The 27,602-nt window shown below is 38.7% G+C and overlaps 1 protein-coding gene across 1 annotated transcript in view; it reads right to left on the bottom strand.

Annotated features, from left to right (window-relative positions):
* Positions 1-27,602, bottom strand: part of SNX25 (sorting nexin 25) — an 82,999-nt gene that overhangs the window by 31,425 nt on the left and 23,972 nt on the right. The window contains exons 4-7 of the mRNA XM_068186954.1: positions 18,112-18,284; positions 17,058-17,244; positions 11,157-11,227; positions 819-1,009 (exon numbers count right to left, since the gene is read on the bottom strand). Coding sequence (XP_068043055.1) covers positions 819-1,009; positions 11,157-11,227; positions 17,058-17,244; positions 18,112-18,284 — 622 coding nt within the window. The remainder of the gene's footprint in view (positions 1-818; positions 1,010-11,156; positions 11,228-17,057; positions 17,245-18,111; positions 18,285-27,602) is intronic.

Genomic DNA, 27,602 nt, shown 5'->3' on the forward strand with positions numbered 1-27,602 from the left:
ATACAAAAAGTAGGAACAATTTCTCCATTATTCTACTTCTTCTAAAATGCTACTAAGTTACAATTATTATAAGGCCATAATGAAAATTAAAGATCCCTGCAGGAAGAGATAAGCTATCTCCTACCTACATGAAAAACAAAATCTTTTCACATTTGAATACATCAGCTACTGTTCTCTGCCCAAAGAGAACAGAACAGATTACAAAAGAAGTCACTAAAATTTTTAAAGATTTGCAAGGCTAAGTGGTCTTTTTTTTTTTTTTTGTAGATGCTGGCCAACACAGTAGTTACTTCTAATTCCAGACTACAGTGGTATTGAAAACTAGCATTCAGTCACAGCAGCTTTACCAGAGTTTTTCTGCAACAACTGCCCTGAGCTTTGTCAAACACCTCCTTCCGTAAGTGTTTACTTTTGAATAATTCAGTATCTTCAAAACCCACACATATTTCTTAAAGTAAATATAATGAAGGCCAAAGACATATTGAACATATGTTGGCAGTCTTTTATTTGAAAGCAAGTTGCTACTTTCACAAAAGCTGCTACCATGTCCTTATTAACTCCCTACAGGTGGTATGTAAAAAATCACACCTGCTTACAAGCCACTCAACCCTTTGTGAAGTTTCACATTGCACAATATTCCAAGCTGAGCAATTAACATGTCTTTGCAGGTATTTCAGTAATCTTTTCCCAAGGTAAATAAACCAAGCATCAATTAATTTGTACTTGACTCCTGGAGGAAGGGAGGGATTAACGACAGTGAGGTAACATGATCCAGTGGTAACACACTTAGAAAGACCTTCTGACAATGCCATTTATACCTTCTGACTTGGAGGGCCATCGCCTTCATCAGAAATGCCATCTTCCTGCTGATCATAAGCAGGCCCTCCCAGGAGCCTGATTCTCTTCTCACATTGCTTCTTTGCCACTGTCAGCTGATTAATATACCTCTTCACATTGCGAGCCCTTAGCAGGTCAGCTTTCATTGCTGCAGTTTCTTTTCCTTTTGAATCTAAGATTAAAGCAAATCAGAGGCAGGATTTTACAACAGGAAAACATCATTGTACCATTGCTTCTGTGAAAAGCAAATCAGAGATAGTATCTTATGACATGAAAATATTGTACCACTGCTTCTGTGACCTGTGTGATCAAAACATCTGTCATCTATGAATTAAAACATCTGTCATCCATTCTCATCAGTACAGATACTGGCAAGTTTGTATTTGAAACAGAATGAGGATTTTGAAACATTCTGCAATTGCAACTCAACGGTTTACACAAAAAAGTGGAGGAAAAAAAATCCTTATTCAAATGCATAGCAAAACCCAACCTCTCCAGCTCTCTTTTTACAGTTTGTTGGAGGACACAGCCCAAGACCTCTATAGAGGATGAACGTTTATCAGATGGCATTAAGGAAATTACCTACAGCCATGGTAAATTATAACACAGGGAGCTGATAGCCTATATACCTTACTGAACATAGCCTGGAGTCTTACTGACTGCCTGGAGTCACGAGGGACTGGACTCTCTTCCCCCCCAGCCCAGCATGACACATTCCCACACATCTTATTTGCAAACCCAAACTTGTTGTGCCTGATGTGAACAGCATATCATACAATATCCCCTCCAGACAACTGACCAAAGGTCATTCAAAATGGTCAGATGACTAAGAAAATAATTTTTATAATGCCACATCAACACTGCACAGTACTGTTAAAAAGTACTGTGAAGATGACAGTCAGCTGAATAAGATTTAGTAATAGCCAGTGTAATGGTTATGCATTCTACATTCCATCCTCTTCAGCTAATTACCAGGGTCTAAAAAAAGGAGCAGCAGATAAAGCAGATATACAACTGTATTGTGTGGAAATGTTTAATATCTGCAGGATGCAACTGACTCACATTTATACATTGATTTTATTTTCCTCTTGCTCAATGATAACACTCATGCTTTTTTGGGCTGCAGCTATTACTCAGGAGCAAAGTACTTGGCTTTTACTTGGATTATCTGATTGCTCAGAGATAAATAGTAAACATCTATTCTACTATGTTTACAAACAATTAAAAGCTAGATCATGTAGATAAAAACAGCATTTGATTTTTACAAGAGTTGCTTTTAAGAAACAGCTACCTAGTTAGGTTTATGAATGCACACACAGCAAAAAGGAAATCTCTCAGAAATTATTTAAAATCCCTATTTTAAGCAAGTTTCTAATACATTATGGCAACTTCTCATTTTACAACTGTTTTTACCCTTCTATTTCCCCCTCAAAGCCACACATAAGTATTGTATGCAACTCTAAGTTGTCTTTTACATACTGAAGGACAACTCAAGGTACATGGAGCTCCCTGAAGTTCTACACATAACTGAGTCCAGATATTCTCCCATTATCTTTGCTCATATTTTTAATCTCACTTGATTTGCTTTATGTATTTATGTTGGTAGGGATATGCTTCCTGATACAAATGCCCTTAGTATTTTAATGGATAAGTATCATTTGCTTCTGAGCTGCCATATAATAGGGAACTAAAGAGATGATACTCACTGAAGCAAATGATAAAATTACCAAAAAAAAAAAAAAAAAAAGCCATCTGTTTTTCTGGTATGTTATCTCCACAGGGAAGTCAACAGAGCATTTAATTTAGTGTTTCAGTTCCCTAAACAGAAGTACTAGTATTAATGAGAGAAAAGGAAAGGAAAAGACCTTAAGGACAGAACAATGCTCTCCCCAAATCAAACCATTTACAGCTATTACAAATACAGGAACAGAAATTTAAAGTGAAGATTAAACCCCAACCTCTTCCCTGCTGCACTTGACTCTAAGATGATTTTTTACAAGTTATCAATTCTTTCAATAGTTTAAATGCTTTGGGCTCAAAATGCATACTTGAAATCCCACACCTCTGAAAACCCACTAACAGTACAATGCAATGATCCTTTAGCCTTCTTAAAACAAAAGTACCCTTCTTGATGGGAACAAGGCATTCTTGAAGGGTTTTCAAAGTACGCGTGTCTACTTCACCTGAAATCTTATCCCGTGACCGCAGCAGGCCTCCAGGAGAGATTAATGAGCCCACCACTTCCAGTGAGTATTTCCTGTCTTAACAGAGATCCTTCAAGAACATTCACCTCAGCTCTTCATATCCAAAAGGAGCCACTCCACCCAAGCATCACTCAGAGTTACAAAGATCACACTGCCAGCCTGTTTCTGCTCCATGGATAAACTGGACTAGTCACCGTGAAAGCCGGGCAATGACGTCCTTCACAAATAAACAAGAGGCTGATGAAAAGCAGAGCAGCACAGAATGTGGCTGATGTGCTACAGTGCAGGAAAGACAGCATGGAAGCATGGACTAACACTGAGCATCGCTTCCCTCTTCCAAATTACAAAAGATAAGCTAGTAAAAATCAGGAGGAGCATTTTCAGCTCAGCTGGAGAAGGTTCGGTGGATCACAGGCTTTCTCCAAACCTTTTTGCTTTTGAGATTTTAGAGATTTTCAAACCTAAACTGCTCTGCTTTTGTCATATTAAGCACTATAAAAACAATATTTTAAGTTACAAAGACTTGTCTTTTTAATATATTCTTTCTGATTCCACAATCACCAAAATACCGAGACAGAATTACGAGTGATTTTCATTGGAGTGATACTCCATTTCTGAGTACCAGAAAGATGATGTTCATTATATTCAGGTGTCACTGCATAAACCAAATAAAACCAGAAAGGCACAAAAGGAAAGGCTTTCATGTATTCACACACCCCCCAGCAAGTTTCAATAAATGGAAAATAAGTAGATTTCTCCTACTAAGATACCGCTTCACCACAATATAACAGGGAGAAAAAAGCATCCTTTGAGTAATATTTTTTTAACTAGTAACAACTTTGCCGTTTGGGTATTTCTCTCAAAAAATATTATTAAAAACAAACAAAAAATCACTCCTTATCAGCAAGACAAGAATTATGCCACTTAGGGATTTCTTCCCCACAAGCTGTATACACTTTATGAACAGCAGAGCCTCTGTCTCCAAAGGAGCAAAGTGTCTTTTACTAACTTCCTCCACAATAATTCTCCTTATCTGGGGAAATTTTGACAGGACATGCACTGCCATGGAGGAACTTAAAATCCCAAAAGGGTCCTGTGCACCTCTCCCAAAGGCAACCAAGAGCAATTAGTACCAAAAGCAGAATTTCAAACTCTGCTTATCAATCCACAGTTGTAGATAATTCAATTTGCACCAAACAACATTAAAATAGAAATGGTCCAAATGAGGTCAAACTTACCACGCAATCAAAGCTATGCTACCTGTGCAAATTGTTTTATTCTCTGCATTTTTGCACATCTGCAGTAATTTCTGACAAAGCTTCCACACTGTCTTCGAAATCACTCATAAATATCTTGACTTGAGCTAAGCTAGAAGTATATCCCCAGAAGGATATCCTAGAGCCCACCAAAATGATTTCTGAAAAGTGATTTCTCACACCAGTTTTCTTTCCTCTTCTCTATTTTTTCCTATGGTGGCTTTGCTACTTGAGCAGGTTTATATCTATTAAATACATCAAACTGAAGTACATATTCACATCATCCATTTTTAAGTCAGAATATGAGGCCTTCCAAATTGTCATGCCAAAAAATGTCACACAAATTTTATTACCCTTAAGCACACTGGAGGATACACAAAAACAATGAAAATTTGCTTAAAGCGGAAGCTTAATTGTATTTTAGACATGCATGATCCGTCCCCTCTCTTAGCCATACCAGCAGAAGGCAGAGATTTCTCACTTTACCTTATATATGGAAAAAGCATGAATTTAAAAAATACCAGTTCTTGTTCCTTTATAGCTTCAGTAACTACGGATCCATGACACCTGGCAGCACGTACAACAGCACTGACCAACCCTCCCTGTCACTGAAGAAGCAACACACATGCTCCCCCATCACAAGCTTTTTTGCAAGATTTTTTCCAAGAGACAGGTTAAGCACATACAGGGCCTCCTAAATGCCATGCTTAATATTTAAGTAGTGAGCATTGATTTAACATTTTTGTGTAAGCAGTAACTGGAATCTTATATGCAACTTAAAAGTCTTTATAGACCTCCTCCAAATCTTAGAAACCTTGAATTACAAGTTTTAAAAGCCTATGTAGGCCTGGAAAAGCATTTATTCAACTCTGTGAGAGCGGGAGGACCTTTAAGAATAGCACACACTGTTCTTCTATTGCCCAAGGTCCAAGGAAAGGATCTTGGGCAGCTCTTCTCTGGTCTGACAAGAGATTGAGAAAAAGAAGTGTTAAATCCCAACCACTTCTACAGACAGGTCTGGGGAAAGGGACTTACAGGGAGACCACGGACAAATTCAGCCTTGATCATTAGCAATGCATCGTACAACACGGCCTCCCATTCACAGCCACAGCTGAGAAAATTAAAAAGTCAAGTGGCAGTAAGAGAAATCTGAGCCTGGGTGTCAGTATGTACAGTAAAATTACAGAGAGCCTCTGTCTGCAGGTCCTTGCATCCCCTTTGGTCACATTTATCTGACCAGTCAGCCTCTTCCCTCCCTCTTCCACTGAACAGCATCTTTCCAGCGGAGAGATGCATTACTATCACTAGCAGACACAAAGGATCTCAGGAACAGAAAGAAAAACCTTCCTTTACAAAGCTGATTTGAAAATCACAAATAAACCCAAGTAAATGTACCACAGACTCTGTAGCCTTTACCCTCATCCGCATGGATTCCCTCCACACTTACTGCTTGAGCATGACGTGCAGGCACAATGTCAGCTCTTTAAGCCCTGCCAGAAAACTGCAAAAATAATTGTGTGTGAATGTTTATTCCTGTGTGGAGGATGCAGATCAGGGGGAGGAATCTTAATACAGTTTTGATATAATTGAGTTACATGGCATCTGTAATCTGCTGGAACACACAAGTATCCATTTTACTTCACTTTAAATTATCATCTTGACAAAACCCACACATCACAACCCACATAACTAAGCTAGCCTGCAGCCCCAGCTTTTTTTTTTTTTTTTAAGTCCCTTTTTAAGGCTGAACATTCAAGTCTCTTTCAGAACCACAGCACCTGAGAGGCCTGCCCACAGCCAGTTCTGTTTCTGTGCCGCTTGTCAGCTTTGCTTATGAAAGCAAATATCTAGACACACAGTGGGAAGGCTCAGCAGGAGAAATCTGCTGCTGCAACGCAGACCTCTCCGCACAGAAATGGCTGCTTATTCCATCTGTCTCACAATCCCTGCTTGAAAAGGAGCAGTTTTCTCAACAGGGATGCCCTGGTGTCGATTACACTGTAGGTCTGAAAAACAGTCCCATCCAGTCATCCAAGGGTGGTTTCCAGCCATGTTGTGAAGTCACATGTAAGGTGGAAGGCATAGGAAATTAAAAGGCAAATCAAACAAATCCCTTTACAAAAAACCCTTAAAAAAAAAAAATCTGTTGAGAGACTTGCTCTGTGTTGCCCTAAGACTAAGTACATGCATTTTTTGGGTTTGTTTTAAAAAGCAGCTAGTAAAGAGAACCTTGCTAAAATTCTGGTAGGATCCTGTAACACAATATCAGTATGAGAAGAAACAAAAACGTGCCTGTTAAAATTAGAACCAGTGTATTTAAGCAGCTTCCTATTCATGTTACAACAAATATCAAGTCATTATAGCAACTTACTTTTATTGCTATTTCCCAATTGATGTTTTTGAAACATTTTCTTTTCAAAAATTAAGTTTCTTGCTTCTGGAAACTTGCATATCATCTGTCATTCATGCTATAATGCCCAATCCAGGTATTTGTTCTCTTACAAACTGCTTTAATAGATCAAAATGCAGTAAACATTTTCAGATAAGCATTTAGAGTCCTTCAAAATCTTTAGCAGAGAAGATAGATTTTTGGAAAAAAAAAAAAACAACTAAAATACTTAAAATTTAGCTTAAATTTTAATTGTTTCAGTATTTAGAATGAATCCATATCAAAAGGTAAGACGAGGAGAGTTGTTTATAGTTAAAGGTGTAGAAAGATGTGATTCTTTTAACCATAGCACATGTGACTGTAGAGAGGGGTACCATCTGAAAATACCAATCGGAAGAAAAACCAAACACAAATTAACTGGACAAAGAAAAACAACAAAACTGCCACCAAAACCAAGCTGCCTCCTACAGTCACTGCTTGAGTGATCACGACCATTTGGAAAGAAGATACACAGGAAGGCACTGTTGGAAAAGTGAAGTAAGGCAAATACATGCACACACCAGATTCTGTGCTTTTGTGCCAGTGTAAATGAGAGAAATGCAGTGTCAGAATGCAAGGTAACAGCTTCTATTTACAGTGGCCTGCACTGCTCCAAAATAAACTATCTACACCTCTAGAAACAATAATGCTGTGTTATGCTTCCTATTCAACTTTAGCAATGGCCAAAAGCAATTCTCCTGGCCACAGAAATGTTATCATCCACCCACAACTGGCATCATGCTGCAAACCTCTCACATTACTTTGTGTCTCAACATTTTAGACCTTTGACCCTCTCAGGGAATCAAATGCAAAATTTACTGCTTAACAAGAATCAGATGCTTTTGCACGTTTTTGTTTGCTCTCTTATGCTCACATACCAGAAGATTCAAGTGATAAAAATCGGAAAAGAAAGGAACCCCATAATGTGCCATTTTTTAACTACAGAGGATTTAATACAATGATGTTTAGAAGTACTTTAAAATACTTTCTGATTTTATTAGTGTCCTAACAGCTAAATATTTTGCCAATAGGTGGCACCAGCACTAGTTAAAAAGTGTAAAGAATGCTGTCCTTACTGAGCAACAAGCCTTCCTGTCCCACCTTACTAGGCACCAACATTAAATGCATACTTTGGTATCACCAAATAAAACAGTAAAAAGGTCAGGTAAGTGTATCCCCTGTAAGAAGTCGTCGGTCTGAAATCTGGTCCTCAGGCTATTCATCATTTAATAACAGACAGAGTTTTGGCCACCTCTGCTACACTAACTGCTCCTTAGGTTTTTGTTTATACCTTCTTCTACTGAAAACACTGCCTCAGGAAGCTCCCATATTTCCAAACAATGGAGGCTGAGACGGCTCTCGTGTGGAAACCCAGCTGAGTACTACATCCAGTTCTGAGGACCTCAGCACAGGAAAGACATGGACCTGCTGGAGCAGATCCAGAGGAGGGCCAGGAAGATGATCAGAGGGACGGAACACCTCTCCCAAGAAGAAAGGTTGAGAGAGCTGGGATTGTTCAGCCCGGAGATGAGAAGGCTTTGGGGACACCCAGCTGCAGCCCTTCAGTACTTAAAGGAGGCCTGTAAGAAAGATGGGGACAGACTTCTAGCAGGCTGTTGCAATAGGACAAAGGGGCAATGAGGGACAATTTGGATTATATAAAAGAAGTGTCTTTTACAGTGAAGGTGACAAAACGCTGGAACAGGCTGCCCAGAGAGGTGGTACATGCCCCATCCCTGGAAACATTCAAGGTCAGGTGGATGGGACTCTCAGCATTCTAGTTGAAGATGTACCTTTTCATTGCACAGGGGTTGGAGCATTTTTGAAGGTCCCTTCCAAGCCAAACCACTCTATGATTATACATCCACATACGTACTATCTACACTTGCTGTACTCTGGCAAGTGGACATCAGGCTCAACAGAATGCTGGCCAGCCAGAGTTCAGCTGCTCTAGCTGAACACCCAGGCACTAAAGAAGCAGTTACATTTTCAAGACCCAACTTTGCCACAGGAAAAAAGGAAATAGCTATCAGCAAAACTATCTCTTGCCAGGCCAGGTTGGGGTCAAAGCTAAAAGATGCCCTTGACACAAAAGGCAAAAGCTCATTTAGCAGCAAAGAAGGGACTGTCACATACATCCAGCTGCCACGCTCTCACATCACTGCAGGTATGCACCTCCTGCTGAGGGAAAAGATTAAAAAAAGACAGAATGAGATCGTGCAGACACTTTCATTTTGCATAAAGCTTACATTTAGTTATTCACCATTAACTCCAGGGGTAGCATTACCCTGTAGCATCTAGAAAAGGAAACATCAAAACATGATGCCAAGTAACATGGTAGTCTATCCTATAAGATTTCAACAATCTTTATGTTAGCAGTGAGCTGTGTTGGGTTTTTTTTGTTGGGTTTTGTTTAAGAGAGGTACCACAGTTTTTCCTCTAACCTGTTCTTTTTAAAATTTAGAACATATTAAATTCATTACCACATTAGGTAAAATGCCTCCACCACCTTTAGGAAAAATAAGGCACAAAACAGTCTTAAGAACTAGATTTTACCCCTCTACAGTTTTGATAGTTCTCTTAAGAGTTTATTATACATACATGGAGCCTGAAAAATTTTGGTAGATGAAAACTGGAGTGGAATAATTGAAATTAAAAATCTACCCTAAATTTGTGTGAACTATAAAAAGATTGTATTTGCATACCTCTGTTGGGCATACTGTTTCACATGTTTCAAGCAAAAAAAACATCACCTTCTTCAGACAATGTGCACAAACATTGGCTATTTAATAAACAAAAGGGTTAGCCCCAATAGGCCCAACAGCTAACAGAGTCAGCAGTAGTAATCAACCCTTAAATTATATATAAGGCTACCATGGGAATAAACCAAAAATAAAAGTCCATATTATAATACAAAACTTCAGTGCACTAGCTAGTGAAATTTCTTTTAGTTTTTTTTTTTTTTTTAGTACAGGTAGAAATCAAGAGCCCAAAAAAATGCAGAATCAACTTTACCTCATACCACCAGCTCTACAATATTTTTGTATCTGTTCTCCCATACCAGACAACTGTAGATTTAAAAACATATTCTGTTCAGGATTTAGAACACTAGATATTTAAACAGATAAAGTCAAGTGAGAGAGAGGAGAATTAATTAATAAATAATTAATTGTAGGAACATAAACTGTATAAAAATATTCCCCAAATCAATTATTGTCTCAAAAAGACCATTGGTAGCACAAATAGAAATATGGGCTTAGCAAGATTTGATTTTTCATTATGCTCTCAGAGTTAAATTCCTTGTTCTCATTTTATTACTTTATGAAACAGACTTTCCATTCAATTACCTTTCATCTGAAAAATATTAATACCTATTTCTATAATGTACACTTGAATAAAAACCAATGCCTACTTTTCCTTTAATCTTTGTTTGATACAAGCAACATATTCTACTGGAATGCACATTTAGCTCTATTTTAGAATGTAAACAAAAAGCATTATTGGTGTTGACAGCCTTATACTTTCCAAAACTTGAGCATGGACCTCAAGCTCTTCAGATTGCCAAAAATTTCCCCAGTGCACAGCATGTTCATTTTCTGTTTCTGCATTTTTCATTACACTTGAATATACTTGTTAAAGTTTTCCTTTCTGATATAAGGAACTAGAAAAGGATTTTTTAACCTAGAGAGAGACAGAGATTACATGAGAACCTAAAATCTTACAAATGTATTTATAAAGAAATCATTTTACTATCGATTGCCTTTTTATTATGCATTGATACAACTGAAGTATACCTCCCTAAGCAATGATTTGGTCAGTAATTTTGCCATTAAGATCATCTCCTGATGATATACCTCAGTTTTTACATATTTTGAGAGCCATAAAAAGTAGTATATGTAATAAATATAAGTACAACTGTAATATGCAATGCTTTTAAAAAGGCAACCATTACCAAATCATTGAAGATTTAAGAGGACTCTTTATTGCAACTGAAAAACATAATACACTGAAGAGTCAAAATAAAGTCTGACTGACAAATTATGCTGTATCATTCCTTCTTCTGTGTTTCAAAGAGAGCAGACAGATTTTTAAGAACAGATTGGATAAAAAAAAAAAGTGGAAATATGATTCTCAGCATATGAATTTGTCATGTCAGAAATCCCAGTCGCAGCAAGTTCTGAAAAAACAGGCAACATAGATATGACCTTTCTCATGATCCATCAGCTTAGATGAAGATAGGGTGGGGGGATAATCATACCATGTGAGCTTCTGGAAGATTCAGACAAATGAAACAGAACCAAAATACTAAAGGCACAGCATTCCTAAAATCTGTCTAAAAAACCCACACACATTGATTGCATATGTATGGCAGGAGTTCAAACAGCTTTTCAAAATGAAAACAACAGATGTGACTTAAAAATGGAATCTTACCTTTCTGTCTCTTCACTTGGGGAATATTGCTGATTGTGGTTGCCTGAACTATTTCCACTACAATTTGATACCTAATTTTAAAAACAGTAGGGAATAAGGGTGAAGAGAGAGAGGAGAAGAAAAAAACATGGTATTAATTTTTTACAATGTGTTCTTCATATAGCACACTTAAGAATTAATAAAAATCAAAATACTTCTACTTCCTCCTCACCTAGAAACAGATCCATCTCACAGTATACCTGCAACCTAAGAAGCAGGGAAAACAGATTGTTTTGTAACAAAAAGGAGACATTCAACTAACCATAATACTGCACTCTTCTCTCAACTGATGGCATTGCACAGACAGGTAATATTCAGTAAACACAATATAAAGTCACACTCTAAACATTAAATATACGTTTTCTTTAGGAAACCAGGATGGTAGTTCAGTTTAAAAGAAAAGAGCTGTCTGTAAGGCTCTTCCAGCTAATCCACTCAAAATGGAGCATATGTAAATTTGTAGAAGAAACAAATTACACTAAAATACATAAAACTTCAAAGTACTACACTCCAGGAATAATTACAACATGTTTATCATCTAAAACTACGTTAAACAGAAGCAGACAGCTAATGCAGCTAGCAATCTGAATTTTAAGTAAAACTGATTTTGTAACTAACAAATACTATGCACTCAGCAAAGAAAATGACTGTCAGTTAAGTCTTTCATAAATGTCAAAGTCCTGGTCACAACACTCCTTTCAATGCACTTACTTTGGTAGCTACTGATACTGGTAAGAAAGCAAGTATTCCAGCAAATTTGCTATCTGTCAAGTTAACTCTTAGATGAAAGCTGAAGCCTCCTGGAAAAGCTATTTCTGTGATGACTTATTCTCCATTTATGAAAGAACATGTGATCCTTAAAACATATTTACCTTCTTTCATGTAAATTTTTCTCACCAACATCGCTCAATTCCCTCCATTTCTCTTATAACTCTTTTAGGATTTTGATTGTCTCTGTCTCTTTGTATATGCAGTTTTATACACACAGCATACACTCACAACTACACTTCCAGATTTTTTTTTTCCACAGCAAATTCTTCATTTATCAAATTGAAACCTGAAAACATGTTTGAAAACCTGTAATTTTTGTAACACTACTTACTTTTGCCATTACTGTATTTTGATTGTTTCCACCCACCACCGGAGTTCTTGCCCAGTCCGTCAGAGGAAGAACAGCCCCGCAGTAAGGGTGGTGGCGTGGTGCATAGGAAGTCCCACACACTCAGACAAAGGCTTCCCAAATTATTTAGGGCAGTTCAGTTAGACTTTTGATGCATTGCTTATGTGATCTGTAAATGCCACTCACTGCAATGCCACCCATTCACCTCACTCAAGTGTTGTAGGCTAACTGTGAAATCATGAATTTATCAAACAAGGTGCAGACAATCAACTGCACATGGAAGGTAGTTCCCACGTACCTTGCCATTTTTTCCTTCCAGATTTACTCCCATTGTTCACTATCATGGTTTCACTTGTTTTTATTACCAATACTTAACACAGCATCTCTTTTTTCCTGTTCTTTGTGTTACATTAATACGGGAGATGCTTGGAGTTACATGCTCAAAGATGCTATTTAGTCTGCTCCTCCTGCTGAAGCTACTCAACGGGAGTGCTGTACAACACTGCACCAAGAAACACGCCCCTGCTACAGTGCCAGACCATGACCCTTTCCTCCCTGTAACTCTGTTCCAAATATCCTAGCTGCTAGATATTCTGTGGTGCTGATGAGCAAACATCTAAGGACATTTTAGATGCGATGTATTAATTTAATTAAATTTTAAGGAAGTGACTGTACTTGATAAACGGGACCCTTCATGGCCTCACATCCATATTACTTCCTTCTTCCCTATTCTCTGTTCTATTCATGCACTTCTCTCATTTCTTAGGTAAAAGATGATACAGAGCCAGTAGTAATGGTCTTTCTTACCATGAACTGTGTTGTGACTTCTTGCTGCTCTAACAATAAATATCAGAATAAATACAATGCTGATCCTGAGAGCAGAATTAAAACTATCCACCAGCTTATTTCCTTATTACTATTTGTTCACAACTATGTTTTTAATTCAGCATGTCTTTTATCTTTAGTCTTCTCCTGACAGAGAAAGTACATGTTTCACATCTGATGTAAAAGAATTCATCTTTTCCTTTCTTATTTGTAGCAGAATTCCAATTAATCCATGCCAACTTCAGTCTGAGGGGAAATTAAGGTGAAATTTCACTGTTTAACTTTTTCTTCTTGAAAGACATAGGGACAACACTCTATGTGAAAACTTGGTAATACAGGAATAAAAGTCTGCCTCCCTTCATGACAATCAAAGAAATGAAACATTAGAAAGCATGGGTTTGAAGGACATTTGTGTATAACCATACAATGGTCCCTCCTGTGAAAGCTTTGCTGGTTTGTTGTTCTCACCCCATTCCCCCCAATAAATTCAACTTTTAAAATGGTAAAGGTATGATAGGAAAACAAACAAAAAAAAAAAAAAAAACACAAAACAGCTCCCCAGAAATCAGCAAATTCCTTTTTTATGAAAATATCAGCTCCCCCGATGTCCCTACAAAAATTAAAGGGATATTTCCACAAAAACAATAATTATGTTAAAAGAGATTTGGTAAATGTTAGAGGTTCACTATAGATACAAACAAACTATGAATCCTAAAGTTCCCCAAAATTAATATTAAGTAGTTATTGCATCATTCAAATGCATTCCAAAAATAAAATCCATAAAAGCAATGCAGAAAATCAATACAATATTTCTTCTTAAGGTAGTGCTTCTAAGCTAGGAGAGAAATAAGATTTAGAAAATCCTAGCACCAATATTATCCTTTCAGGAAGAGCTATTTGCACAGCAGGGAGCTTTACACTCGCTCACAAGGAAACCCACATAGCCTCCCCTCTCTTTTCTGACTTCTTGGGTGAGAGCAACACACACCTTTCACCCACAGGCTTCCACTGAACCAGCCAGAGGTTTTCCCTGCCTTCCCCACCATGAATACCTGGCTATATCCACAAGAAAGCCTAGTAAAACTCTGATAATGAAATCAGTCTGGAAGGATGTCTTAGCAGCCCTCCCTCCGGTACTGTCACGTGCATACACCAAGAGGCACCCAGGAGTCCCTGCCTTCCTGGCTGTGGTCACTCAAGAGCCTGAGGAAATGTTTATCAGTGTCTCACAGCCCCTTGAACTTAGCACGGTATTTTATCTTTATTTCATTAAACAGATAATCATTAATCTGAAAAGATAAGCATGACAGGAATGTTTAATACAAAATAATGAGTTCCTAGCAACTGTAGTGCCTTAAGATAAATTTCCCTCAAAGCTAAGCCGACAGTGAAAATTGCTACTGCCTGTATGTGTTCTTTATCAAGATGTTATGTGGCAACGTTGTAAGTAACAGGAGGAGGCTTAGAATTCATGAATGTCATGCACTGGCTTAGAACAGACACTGAAAAATTATTTCTAAATAAAACCAAGAACAGGAATGTTTGATGAGCATAATTACCCAGAATATCATCTAACTGGAAAACTCTGTTCAAGTAAAGCATGTCAGTAATGTATTTGTTGTAAGAGAATGGGAAGCATTTGCCCCATTCCCATCACTCCAACAGACTCTTACTGTGCTTCTCAGGGATAAGTGCACAACAGCTCATTTGTTTCTTCCTATTTAACTCCTTTATAGATTTGCCCTGTGGTTCACTGTTGTGAATTACAGCTAAGTACCACCTGGTTTTGTTTGGTTTTCAATCCATATAGGGACCACTGTTTGGTTCGTTAATGCAAATCTGCAAGCTTTCACTGGTTAATCATGAAAGCTTTGCCAAAGAGACTACACAAATTTGAGATGACTGTAGGTTGGCCCATCTTTCTCTGGGTGTTCCCACAGTGCTAGAGGACAGAGAATGGGAATGCCTCCTCCCACAGGAAATGCTCTTTAACCACTATCCCAGAGGAAGGAAGAACACTGCCTCCAAAATCAGATACTATTTCTCTTAAAAAAAAAAAAATACATTTTCTCAGACATTTTCCATTAAAATACTGATCAGGTTAGACTGACCAACATTTTGTAGGGTGTAGAGGAACATATTTCGAGATGATGGCAGTTGGACTTCACAGACTAGAAAAGAAAAACCTAGGTGCAGCCAAAACCACATTATTTCATAAAGCAGATCTGCTCTCTGGTATTAAAGAATGCAATTTAAAGTGACCTATGAGCTAAAGAGAGAACACACTGAGCATTAATGTGCTTGAACAACAACAACAACATAAGAGTTGGGTTTCTTTTGAAACAAACAGATCCATTAGTGTGATTATGCTAATAAATACATCAATTAGGTTTTAGGCAGAGTCTAATATAGACTAATTTCTGCTCTCAGGAAAGGCGCACCGTCCTAGAGTAAAGAGCAAATTTTACAGCAGATGAACAATAAGTAGCCAAGCAACAGAATCATTTCGCCATCACCTAAATGTGTTTTCCTATCCCCAAAATGCAAGCAGTTTCAGAATCAAAGAGGAGAACAAGAGAAAGGATGATGTTATTTGTGCAGCCGGCACACTCCATCCCACTAAGCCGTCTCTTGGCCTAATCAGGCCAAGCCTAACAGAAGTTCAGTTAGGCTTGACATAGAGATGACATAGAATTCACCAAATGTCTCTTGGCCTGATCAGGCCAAGCCTAACAGAAGTTCAGTTAGGCTTGACACAAGAGATGACATAGAATTCACCAAATGTCATCAATATGCATGTGTATTTCAGATGTTTCTGCAGCCATTTGAAAAGAGAAAAAGCTGGCCTGCAGCAGCAGCAGGAGTTGGGAAGAGGAAAAACTACCAGTTCTGGTGATAAGAGCTTAGGACAAACACTCCAAAAATGGTTTCAGGCATCCTCCAAAGCTTTGCTCTGCTCAACAAAACCAACGCAAGGACATCTATGGAGGTTCTATAACAGCAGTTATCTGTGTTCCCCACTTCCCAGTCAGTTGTTCCTTATCCTTTCACATAAATCAGAAATTAGAGGAGAAACAGTTGTAAAGATAAGGCAAGCATAAACAACTGGTTCTTAGGCAAGCAAGTTTGAGATACAGGCAATATCTCATATTAAGAGAAGAGATATATGGAAAAAGATGAGACAGTGAGTGTTATTAGTATGAAAGGGAGCAGGTGCTATTTGCATTAGAAAACAGGCAAACAAACATCAAACAAACTCGTGATATGTAGAAGCTCAGTGATGTTTTTTCTCTTTTTAGCAAGCTCTGTAGAGGTCATTAACATGGGTAAGAAGGATGCAATTGGGAAACACCTCCCTGCAATAGTCCAGGAAAACCTCTCATCCAGTGGTGGTGCCAAACCCCTGGTGGAACATGCTGGAACCCAAACCCCTTCTTTTCCATGCCACAGAATCACAGCAAGCTGTTCTGAATGCTCAGTGTCCCTAAGATCACTATAGTTCACAGTCACCAGACCATCCTGGCCAGTCATAGTTCATAAAGGTAATGAGGAGAACACCATCCACACCAATGGAAATTCAACATATTTCATCTAATTCCACAGAGGGAAGTTGCAAAGAAGAGTTCAGTATGCCTTTCATACATTTCAAGCATTTATCCCTTTCAACAGTACAATCATCTCCAGTATACTACTAAGCAGAATTTTTATGCATTTTCTGCCACTGAGCTAAAATGCTGATTACATTAGAGATCTAACAAAAGTTGTAGCTTATCATCCTTGCTATCTCTGCTTCACCAAACAAAAAGAAATCTAAAATTAAATTTAAAAAGAAAAATCACAATTCATTCAAGTCTTAGTAATGGGCTGGAAAAGAAGCATGTTTAGTTTTGAATGAGCTACAGTGAAACATTAAATACCTCAGTTGTTTCAGGAACTCAACATCAGAGCTGCTGTTAATGAGCTTGATGAACTCCTCATAAGAAGGAGCATATGTGTAGTCTTTCTTCTGATGCTCATTCATCTGTTCTCTGTACTCCAGCTGGCTGAGTAGCATTCGGTTAATGTAATCTGGATCACTCAGCAGTTCCACCACTGGTTTCAGTACTGGAGAGAAAAAAATATTTTAAAACAAAATTCTTATGTTGAAGAATAACTTATGTCTTGCAAATGAAAACTGCAGATAAAAGGCAAAAATAAATATCCAAGTTTACAAACATCAAAAAATCCAAAACCAGTCTTCTGGACCGCACAGTACATTTGAGGTTGCATACACTTTCTTGATAAAACTGATTATTCTAGTACAAAAATTGATGTGCATTGACAAAGCTGAGCTCTATTTGAAAAATTCCAAGTGTTTTCATTCTTTATGCTGTGTGTTCTGAAGGCTATGACACTATAGCCAGTATAAATGAAAGTAAACTGAATTGCACAATATACTTGGGACTTCATAATTTCTGAATTTGACAGTGACATAAAAAATGCGTTCTGTATTTATAAAAAGTGTAGCTGATAAAAGCAAAATAGAAATCCCTCAATTAAAAAAAACCACACTGCATAAATCAAAGTGTAAAATAATGAATTAAATATAATATAATGATTCAGTTATAGGATTCACAGATTTAAGGATGTGTTTATTCATCTGAATGTAATATAAAAGGCCAGAATTATTCATATAATCACTATAAATAATGCCAAGGAAAGCTGCAAAAGTATTCCTCTGTGAAAAAAAAAAAACAGAATAAGAAAGGACAAATTGTGTTTTATCCTGAAATGTGATAAACAGCCTGGCATCAGATCATGAGAGTTAAGTAAATATATGCTTGATTTTGTGAATAGAGTGTCTTACTGGCAATCACAGAAATTAAATTTCAGAATATAAAAGCAGAGCATTAAGACTTATACATGATAAACATTGTAATTGCTACTATTGTACATGTACAAATGGTTAATCATCTCTTATCTTTGATCTACCTTTTGTTGCAAGTATTTCTGCAAGGACTATGCGCAAGCTGACAGACTGGACATCCTTTGAGGGTAGGAGACAATACACCAGAACTTGAGAACATTTTTGCAGAAATCTTACTTCTTCATCAGAGCTCCTCAAGCATGAGTGCAGCAAAAAAGGTCTCGGTGGATCTTCCTGCCTAGAGGGAGAAAAATAAAAAGGAGAGAACTTGCATATCACTTGTATCAGAAGTCACCTACGATCATCAGTCGCTAATCGATAAAATCCTGCAGCATGAACACCGGGTGGGTGCTGTGCTGAACATGCACAGCAACATGCTGCTGGGTGAGTCCGTGATGCACACTGTGCTGTTTGCAGACTCCTCACAAACAAGTCTTTGGATGACATCTCTGAAAGAAACAGGGAGCAAATGTCCCTCACCTTGATTCTGTTCCCAACACTGTCTACTTTATCTCCTTGCAAATGTCAGTGTTTTTCTGGATTTTTCAGACCATGGTTGACTGAACTCCTTAGTGCAGGTCACAGCTGTACCTTTTCTTTATACAAAAACAGCTGTAGAAGCAGAGACAAGGTATCCTAGCAGCTCTTTTATGGCCACATGCCTGATGTGCTCCAATCCATTTTAACAACAAGGTGACCAAGCCAGTGGTTCCAGACAGACAGTGTCACCTGAGAGGCACCACAATAATTTACAAAGGCAACCAAGACTTGTTATCAGTAGAAGGCTCTAAGGTGCTACAAAGGCTTGTATCTGTCATGTCTCATCCCAGTACCTGCTCCTATTTTCCATTAACATCTGCTTTCTTCCCAGAGCTGGAGGCTGCCCTCCTGGTTGGGTTAGATTGCTGTCCTACTCAACTGACTGCTAGTCATAGAGCTGCTCTAAGACCACTGCCTCTGTTGGTGGAAAAAGTGACCAAGAACTGTATACAGTCAAACCAGCCACTATATGGCCAATAGTGACAGGCAGTATTATATAATAACTAATTTTTGCTAGTCAGCTCAGGAGGATGAAAATATGTTGGAATAGTAACATTAACTCTGATTTTGTTCTAGTAATACAATAATTCATCTTAAAGAGACTAAAATTGGTTTTACAATTAATTTGCAGAAAAACAAATGTAAGGATGATTTGACTAATGCCTTTAACTCAATCACAAATCAAATGTTTTGTTTGCAAACACGGATCATGAAAGGTGTTTCAGTTGTTATAGGTATGACAAATTTCAAAACAAGTCCCTTGGAACATCTTGGATATAAATACTCTTTTCTGAGGCGTAGTGGTTTATGAAGATGACATGTAATCTTCATTGTCAACCAGTCCAGGTGGTGCAGCTGACTGAGCTCAGAAAGCTGTTTATCTTGTTCTGGTAGGACCTTTTCTCAGTGGCAGACGAATACATAGCTATTTTCCTCAGTGCATTTCCACTCTTCTTGCATACTTCAGCCCCCTCAACACCACATCAAACATTCCCTGTCATGTTCCCCCTTAAAGGCATTCATTATTTATCCAAACCCAGACAAGTCCTGGGCAGATTACTGACAGAAAGTCTGGGTCATTTACCTACAGCCACCTCTTATTGTGGAAGTAAAGTCTTCCAGACAGGTTGGTGCACCCAAAGTCAGTCACTTAGAAACACAGCCAGAAGCGTACGCAAAAATGCTGGCAAACAGGATGACTCACAGTGAACAGAGAATAATTAAGGTTCAAAAATCCCTTTTAGACCATCAAGTCCACCATTAAACCACGTCCTTAAGTGTCACATCTACATGGATTTTTAACACTTTCCAGGACAGTAATTTTACCACTTCCCTGGACAGCCTGTTCCAATGCGTGACCATCTTTTCAGTGAAGAATTTTTTCCTAATAATGTAAGCCTCCCCTGGCACAGCTTGAGGCCATTTCCTCTTATCCTGCTGCTTGTTACCTGGGAAAGGACACAGACCCCCACTTGGCTACAACCTACCTTCAGGCAGTTCTCTCAGGTTTCCCCTGAGCCTCCTCGTCTCCAGACTAAACACCCCCAGCTCTCCTCATAAGACTGGTCCTCTAGACCCTTCCCCAGCTTTGTTGCCCTCCTCTGGACATGTTCTAGCACTTACTTCCATGCCTTTCTTGCACTGAAGGGCCCAAAACTAAACCCAGGATTCAAGATACAGCCTCACTAGTGCCAAGTAATGGAATTATCACTAGAAATTATTTCTGTGTATTAACAGCCATGATACAGAGTTAGAACTGAATGCAAATGGTGATTGCTTTTTGGCCTGTAAACAAACCCATCTATTTTGGACACCTTATTTCTGGGACATCTTGCATAGTGATCTTGCATGTACAAAGCATAAAACAGACCCAAAATGCACAGAAAATTTCCCTGAACTGAGATTAGTCTTCTTTGTCTTAAATATCTATCTGCAAGTCTCCTGAGAAATGCCAGTCTGTTTAGGACTGCAAACACACTGGAACATTAACTGTACCTACAGTATCACCCATGCAAGAGAACTCTGTCCCCTACTGCAAAAATTTATTCTCAGTCAAGAGCCAACACATACAGCTTTGCTGAGCTGGACCTATGCCAGGATTTTTCTGACACAGAGTCTGGAGAACACAAATGGAAAATGGAACAGAATAAACAAGCACATAGGCAAATATTTGGTTCTTACCCTTCTAATTTGTCTAATGTGTTCCTGCCTACAGGAATGCAAGGGAGGAGCAGAGTTGCCTACTCTCCAGTTTACAGACCGTTCAAGAAAATCTTCATTTTTTTCCTGGAGTTCTCTCCATTACCTAAGAAGATATGACTATCTAGAACAGGTTTTCCTAGCTAAACTATACCTACATGTGATCTAAAAAGCAAAAGGGAAGATATTTACAAAAATACTAGAGAAACAAAGTCTTCAGGAAATTCAACTTGAAGCCTTGCCTGTCAGTGCCAAACAGTTCTGTCAACAAATCCTAAAGTATTCATCACTGCTGGGCAAGAGAAATAAAAGGAAGACTGGAAGCAGGGGTGGAAGCTTGGGGGGAAGTGAACAGCTACAGAATAAATCAATATGACAGTGATAAATCCGACAAGACAAAACATACCGGTTTATATCCTCCTTTGCATGTATACAGGAAGCATTATGGTTCTATTTGTCTCAATACTACCATTGACAAGCTTGCAGGGAAATACTGTGTGTCAGCTAAAGGTCTTGGCCAGTAAACAGCTGCCCTCTTAACCCAGGCTTCCCCTTCACTGATACACATTTAAAAAGAGAGCAATAAGCAATCAGAGAAGTATTAACACCACTGCCCAGTTACCAAACCATGTCGGTTTACTACCTTGGAGCAAGAGCTAAGACGTCCTGATCAGGCATATTCTTAAGGCTTGATATAAAACCTAGATCTTAATTCTGTGAGAATGTGGCACTGTTCATTTTGCAGAGACCAACAGGAAAAGCAGAAATTTAAGTGCAATCCACATACATGTACACAAAGCGGAGTGCTGCTACATCTCTCCAGTGTCAATAACGATATTAAGCAGTATTAAATAACCCAAATAGTAACATAAACATTATTTCTTTTCCTATGTATTTCTGAATATGTATTACTAGCACTGTGTGGTTGGATTTTCCAAACAAACAGTCCCTTAGTAATCCCAGAAAACCGAACTAAAACTGTGTGCAGATATTTTTAGACAGAGTTTTAAAAGCCCAGTCAATTAGCCATAAATTCTGAGCACAACTGTGTGCAGTCAACTAATATAAATGTGGCATTCTAGAAAACAGTTCCAAAACAGGCATGATACAAGCTCTGTAAACCAGGCTCAATTAATCTCCTTTAGACAATATTCAAATAATGGCAAGTGGCAACTTAATTCATTTGTGTCTTCTTGAACAATTAAGACTGAAGTAATAGTGACAATAGACATCTGTCAAGATGCAGGTGACTTCAGTGATTTAAAACAGTAGACAGAACATATGCTCTATACAGAATTCTTACAGATCATATCCATCTTCTCTCCCCCATGAGCTACAGCCAGTCTTAACCTTGCCCAAATTCCTTTTCTGTAATTTTATGAAAAGCCTTCTCTGAATTTTTAACTCTATCCAATACTTTTAGATAGCGCCAGAAAGCAAAGGGATTTCCTTCAGTTGCACCTCAAAGCACTGGAAGATCAAGCAGTAGAGTACAAATATAGATCAAGAGATAGGACTTGACAAAGTGAATTCCTTTGTACCAGGTCTGTTCCAAGCTGTACTTTTCTTTGAGAACAAACTAACACCTGTAACTATCCTCTGCTCGGAGCTCACTTTGTGCATTTACTGCCTGTGCCTCCCACTAAGTGTCATCAGTGTTAAAACTTTACCCCTTACAAGCCTACAGTTCATCCAGTACTTTATAAAGGAAAGCAGAAGACCAGATTTGCTGCAGTACTCCTGAAGAGAAGCAGTTAAAACATTACCAGGGTTATAGAAGTATCATCATTTCCTTCCAATACTATAAGTAAGCAACTCTGAGCCAATATCTGACAGGGTCAGCTTTGCTTTGAATGACCCCAAAATTGTAAAAGTCCTTGCTCCCCTAGCCCGGCAGCTGAAGAAGAGGTCTGGAATGTGTGAGGTCGAGTTTTCAAGGTTGTTTATTTTTCCTTATCTATAACATTCTCTCTCTGACCTGCCGAGGTCCGTCTAGTACAGAAGCCATAGCAGTCTGCCCCGAGCCTTGGGTAGCTCCCACATTGTATACTCAAAATTACGTGTAGTATGTGTACAGATTTGTGCCAATGCCCACCACCTATGTTAGACAGTGAATCTCTACCTTAAACCAATAGAAAAGTGTCACCATCACACCAAGACATGGAGGACAAGATGAAGGAGAAGGAGGCTAGGACACACCCAGATTCCTCCATCTTGTGCCCTGAATTACATTCTAAAAACCCCAAAATTCTAACACTCCATCTTGTACCCTGAATTACATTCTAAAAATCCCAAAATTCTACTTTTCCACCCTGTGTCAATTCACCTATTACACTACTCAAACCCTTTTGGCTTGTAATTCCTCATATAGAGTTGGCAGCCTCTCCCATGGGCTAAAATCAAAGCCACAAGTGTTTTTGACTTCTTGCCAAGGTCCCCGAGCCCCCTGCCAGAGTCTCAAGACAGCCAGGGCAGCCAGAGGGATGTCCTGGACTCCAAGAAATATCAACACCTTTTTAACAACAATACCACATTTCTCAGAGATGCAGGACCTGTGGCCATTTCATAAGACCAGACTATCACCTGGAATTCCAGGTTTCCCAATATAGCAACCTCATGGAAATAGTTTTTTCCTGAGAATCTACTCTAGATATCCATATTTTTGACAAGGACCATCTGGTAACTGTCTGTATTATAAAGACTCAGGAATACTAAAACTTGGTTTTTATGGTTGGATGTATGCACCTGACACAAAGCACCTTTGACAAACGTAAGTCAGTTTGCTTTGAAATTAAGGCAGGAAGCAAATTTACACACACACCCTCCCCACCCCCCTAAAAAAAAAAAAAAAAACAGGCCCCACAAAAAAACAGGCCAAAAAAAAAAAAAAAAAACCACCAACCAAAAAAACACCACCAAGGGTCTGTAAAAAATTAACAATTCCTCCACAGGAAATTACTTAAGGGATAGATGGATAACAAAGTGTGTCCTTCAGCCTTGATATTTCTTTATTTAGTCTTTCAAGAGACAGCCTTGCAGAGCTCTATTTAAGTCTCAATCAGTACAATTGTGAGCTGAAGTGCACGTGCAACTCTGCAACTCTAAGTGTCATCAGTATATTCAACATTCACCATGCATTTTCATTAACCCGACTCTGAGAACTACCAAAGCCACAAGCAGGCTGCATCTCTTCACCTGTATCACCCTCAGAGCTGTAAGTTTCTTGACAATGCAGCAAAGTAAAAACTGTTTGATTTACATGAGTTTTCTAAGCCATAAAAGAAACAAAAACTTAAACCTTTACAAGCCAGTATAACAAATATACTAGGAAAAAGTATCTATTTAAAAAAAACACCAAACAAACAGAAAAAAACACATAAACCTCAGAAAGCACAACGAAAAATAGAAACAGCAGACAAAGCTAAACCAAAAATTTCCACAGCTGCTATTTTATCAAGATAAATGAGCAAGTTTTATACATAATTTCAACTAACATTTATGGTGCATAAAACCTGTCACTTACACATGCCACAGTTATCTCTTTCAGGAGAAAGCATTTGACATGTCATATTAGTAACAGAGGCAAAGAACTTATGAATGGCTTACAAACTGTGATATGACCACATCAGCACTAGGATGTCTTAATGCTTATTATGGTGCCAAGGTTATACTCAATCATTAACAGGAAACCCAACTTCCCACACTGAAGCATGAAAACAAATGGTGAGCTTAGACCTGGTGCTAGCTATGGGTTGAATTTAATAACATCTTCAGGCCTTGGTTTTTCATGACTAATTTGCTCTCAGCACTTTCATACATAGCAGTTCCCATTGCAACAAATCTCTACAGCTTCATACTAATCCCCTTGATACACCTTTCCAGAGGCTGGCTGTGGTAACCAGCTCTTAGTATTTTTGTTTTCTGACAAATGGAGTTATAAAAGAAAAACAAGACCTGTGGGAGGTGTTTAATTGCTATCCAGACAACTTGGATCTATAGAATTAACCAAGTTAAATCTCAAGTGTTAAAACTCCCTTTGTATCAGTCTGCTCTTGATCAGTTTGTGGTGACATCGCCTTCTTTTTTTTTTACCATCTTATCACATACACACTGTAATCACAAAAAAATTGAGGTTATATACCCTATACATGCCAAATTATTCACCTGGGCCAAGAAAATGAAGAGTTATTTTCTCTCCTTACCCTGTCTGTAATACACAGAAAACAAAAGGAACATTATGAAAACACGTATGATACAAACTTTAATCCCCAAACAGCTTACCATACTGTTTCCCCACAACACTTTCCAAGAGCACTGAGCTCTTAACTATAGGTTCTGAATCAGCACTGGTAGCAGCCAGCAGACCCCAAGCATTCATTTTGCTAAGTCATAACTTATGCTGCAAGTCTGGGCACAAAAACAATAAAAACACTTCAGGATATACCAACAGACGCTGTGTGGTAGACAACTGGTCAGAAGCAGCCTGCGATATCACATATTCATGTTTGCAGAAAACAATTCTTCCTCTGTCTCTGGAGTCAAAGGTGCCCCAGCTGTAGGTTAGAGACAGAGAACACTCAAAACCAAAAGACATAGTGAAAAAAATTTAAATACTACTACTAATAAAAACAAAACCAGTGTCATTTGACCTCTTCTTGCTGGGCTTTGTTCCAAAATCACTGCTTGTCAGGGAGTTCAAGACACAAGGATTCCAATCCCACCTGCCTATTCTGCTGATTTTTTATGGGGTTATTTTCTTCCCAATGGCCGGTATTGGACAATATTTTTGATTTGTGCTGAACACAGGTTGATAATGTAGAGATGGTTTTGTTATTGCTGAGCAACACTTGGACAGCATCAAGGCCGTTTTCTGCTTCTTCAATCGCCCCACTGCTGGGGGTGCACAAGGAGTCGGAAAGAGACAGCCGGGACAGGTGACTCCAGCTGACCCAAGGGATATTCCAAGGCCATGTGGCATCATGCTCAGTATGTAAACCTGGGAGAAGAAGGAGGAATGGGGGGGATGTTTGGAGTGATGCTGTTTGTCTTCCCAAGTCACTATTACAGGTTATAGGGCCCTGCTCTCCTGGAGATGGCTGTAGGCTTGCCTGCCCATAGAAAGTGGTGAATGAATTACTTGTTTTGCTCTATGTGCAGCTTTTGCTTTACCCATTAAACTGTCTTTATGTCAACCCACAAGTTTTCTCACTTTTAACCCACAAGTTCCTGCACTTACTTTTACAGATCTCCCTGAGCATGCTGGTGGGGCAGTGAGTGAGTGGTTTGTGTGGGGCTGTTGCTGGCTGAGGTTAAACCATGACACCTACTTATCTAATGCAGGAAAATCTTATTTTGCCTATGCTGCACCCAGCAAAAAATAGGGTTTTATTTATCAAATGGTAATAGTTCTGTAAATATTTAGAGCAGTTATTCTTAGCCCAAAGAAAGGGCAAGGGATTTTCCTCTTCCTTTCATGTGGACAGCTTCACAGAAAGGTACTTCTTATTTGTCTGCATCTTGCTTAAGTCCTTTTGGTACTGACTGAGCATTTAATCGAGAAGAATAGCTGTTTCTAGCTTTCAACAAACATATCATGCTACCAGAGGGAGACTAAATTCCTGGGATCAGATAATTTCAGCCCCTTAAAAGCACACTGCCACCACAGACAACACTGCACCCATATACCAACATGACCATTTCCGTCATTATACAACACCTTACTCAGCTCACAGTCCATCCTTCATTACATAAAATGGTATTGCCAGTATTCAGCTTGCTTATATTCTAGTTAAAGTAACCAAGCAAAGACTTTTTAACAAGATATGAAGGAATGAAGGAATAAGAGGTGCTATGAAACACAAATGGCCAAATACTAACCTCGCTACCCTTGCAGGATGCACTCGGCTAATCCTGTTATAAATGGACTCCTGATCCTGCACATATGGGAAAAGAGCAGTGGCTTCTAAAAATAAATCCAGGTCTGACTTTTTCTCCATATCTCAAATTCATAAACTAGCTAATGCTGGACTCAGGAAACTATCATATTCCATTTCTGTACACCAAGCCAATACTAGAAATTAAATGGTTTCCTATTCAAATTATTTAAAATGCAACAAATTTTCACACTGAAAAGTGACACTTTCCTTTGAAATCCCAACTGAACCTCCAAGAACACCACAGTGACACATATAAGATGAAAAATTTGGGAGCTGTCTTGCCTAAAGCTTGCATTGCTCTATGTCACTCCAGACAGCTCTGCCCATGGCTAGAAATGTCTCTGCCCTTATTTCACTCCACAGATGTGTGTGGCATGCACAGGAAAGACAACTGCTGTTAAAGAAAGCCAGGGGATAGAATAAAGAAACAGGAAACAGACCTAACACTACAAGGTTCCTTTCTCCCAATGCCCTGTCTCCAACCAGCCACCAGGAAAGTGGCCTCTCCAACTGTTACCAAAGAATCATAGAATGGTTTGGGTTGGAAGAGGCTTAAAGACCATCTAGTTCCAACCCCATGCCATGGCAGGGACACCGTCCACTAGACCAGGTTGCTCAAAGTCCCATCCAACCTGGCCTTGACCCATGCTTTGAAGGGAGACAAGGTCTCCCAGCACTTATCTTCATTTCTGGCCTCTGCTGGCTATTTACCTTGAACTGTTTATTACTGGGTGGATTTTTGAGATGGTTAACATAAGCCAGAGGGAAAGCAGGAACAAAAGTAAGGACTGTAGCACCCTTCCTCGTAGTGAAGGGCCTCAAGCCTACTTTTATCCCCTCAGACATCCTGGTTAATCACAGATTGAAGTTCATCAGTGAAA

This window comes from Anomalospiza imberbis, chromosome 4 (genome assembly GCF_031753505.1).
Source record: "Anomalospiza imberbis isolate Cuckoo-Finch-1a 21T00152 chromosome 4, ASM3175350v1, whole genome shotgun sequence".
In the NCBI taxonomy this organism is placed as follows: domain Eukaryota; kingdom Metazoa; phylum Chordata; class Aves; order Passeriformes; family Viduidae; genus Anomalospiza; species Anomalospiza imberbis.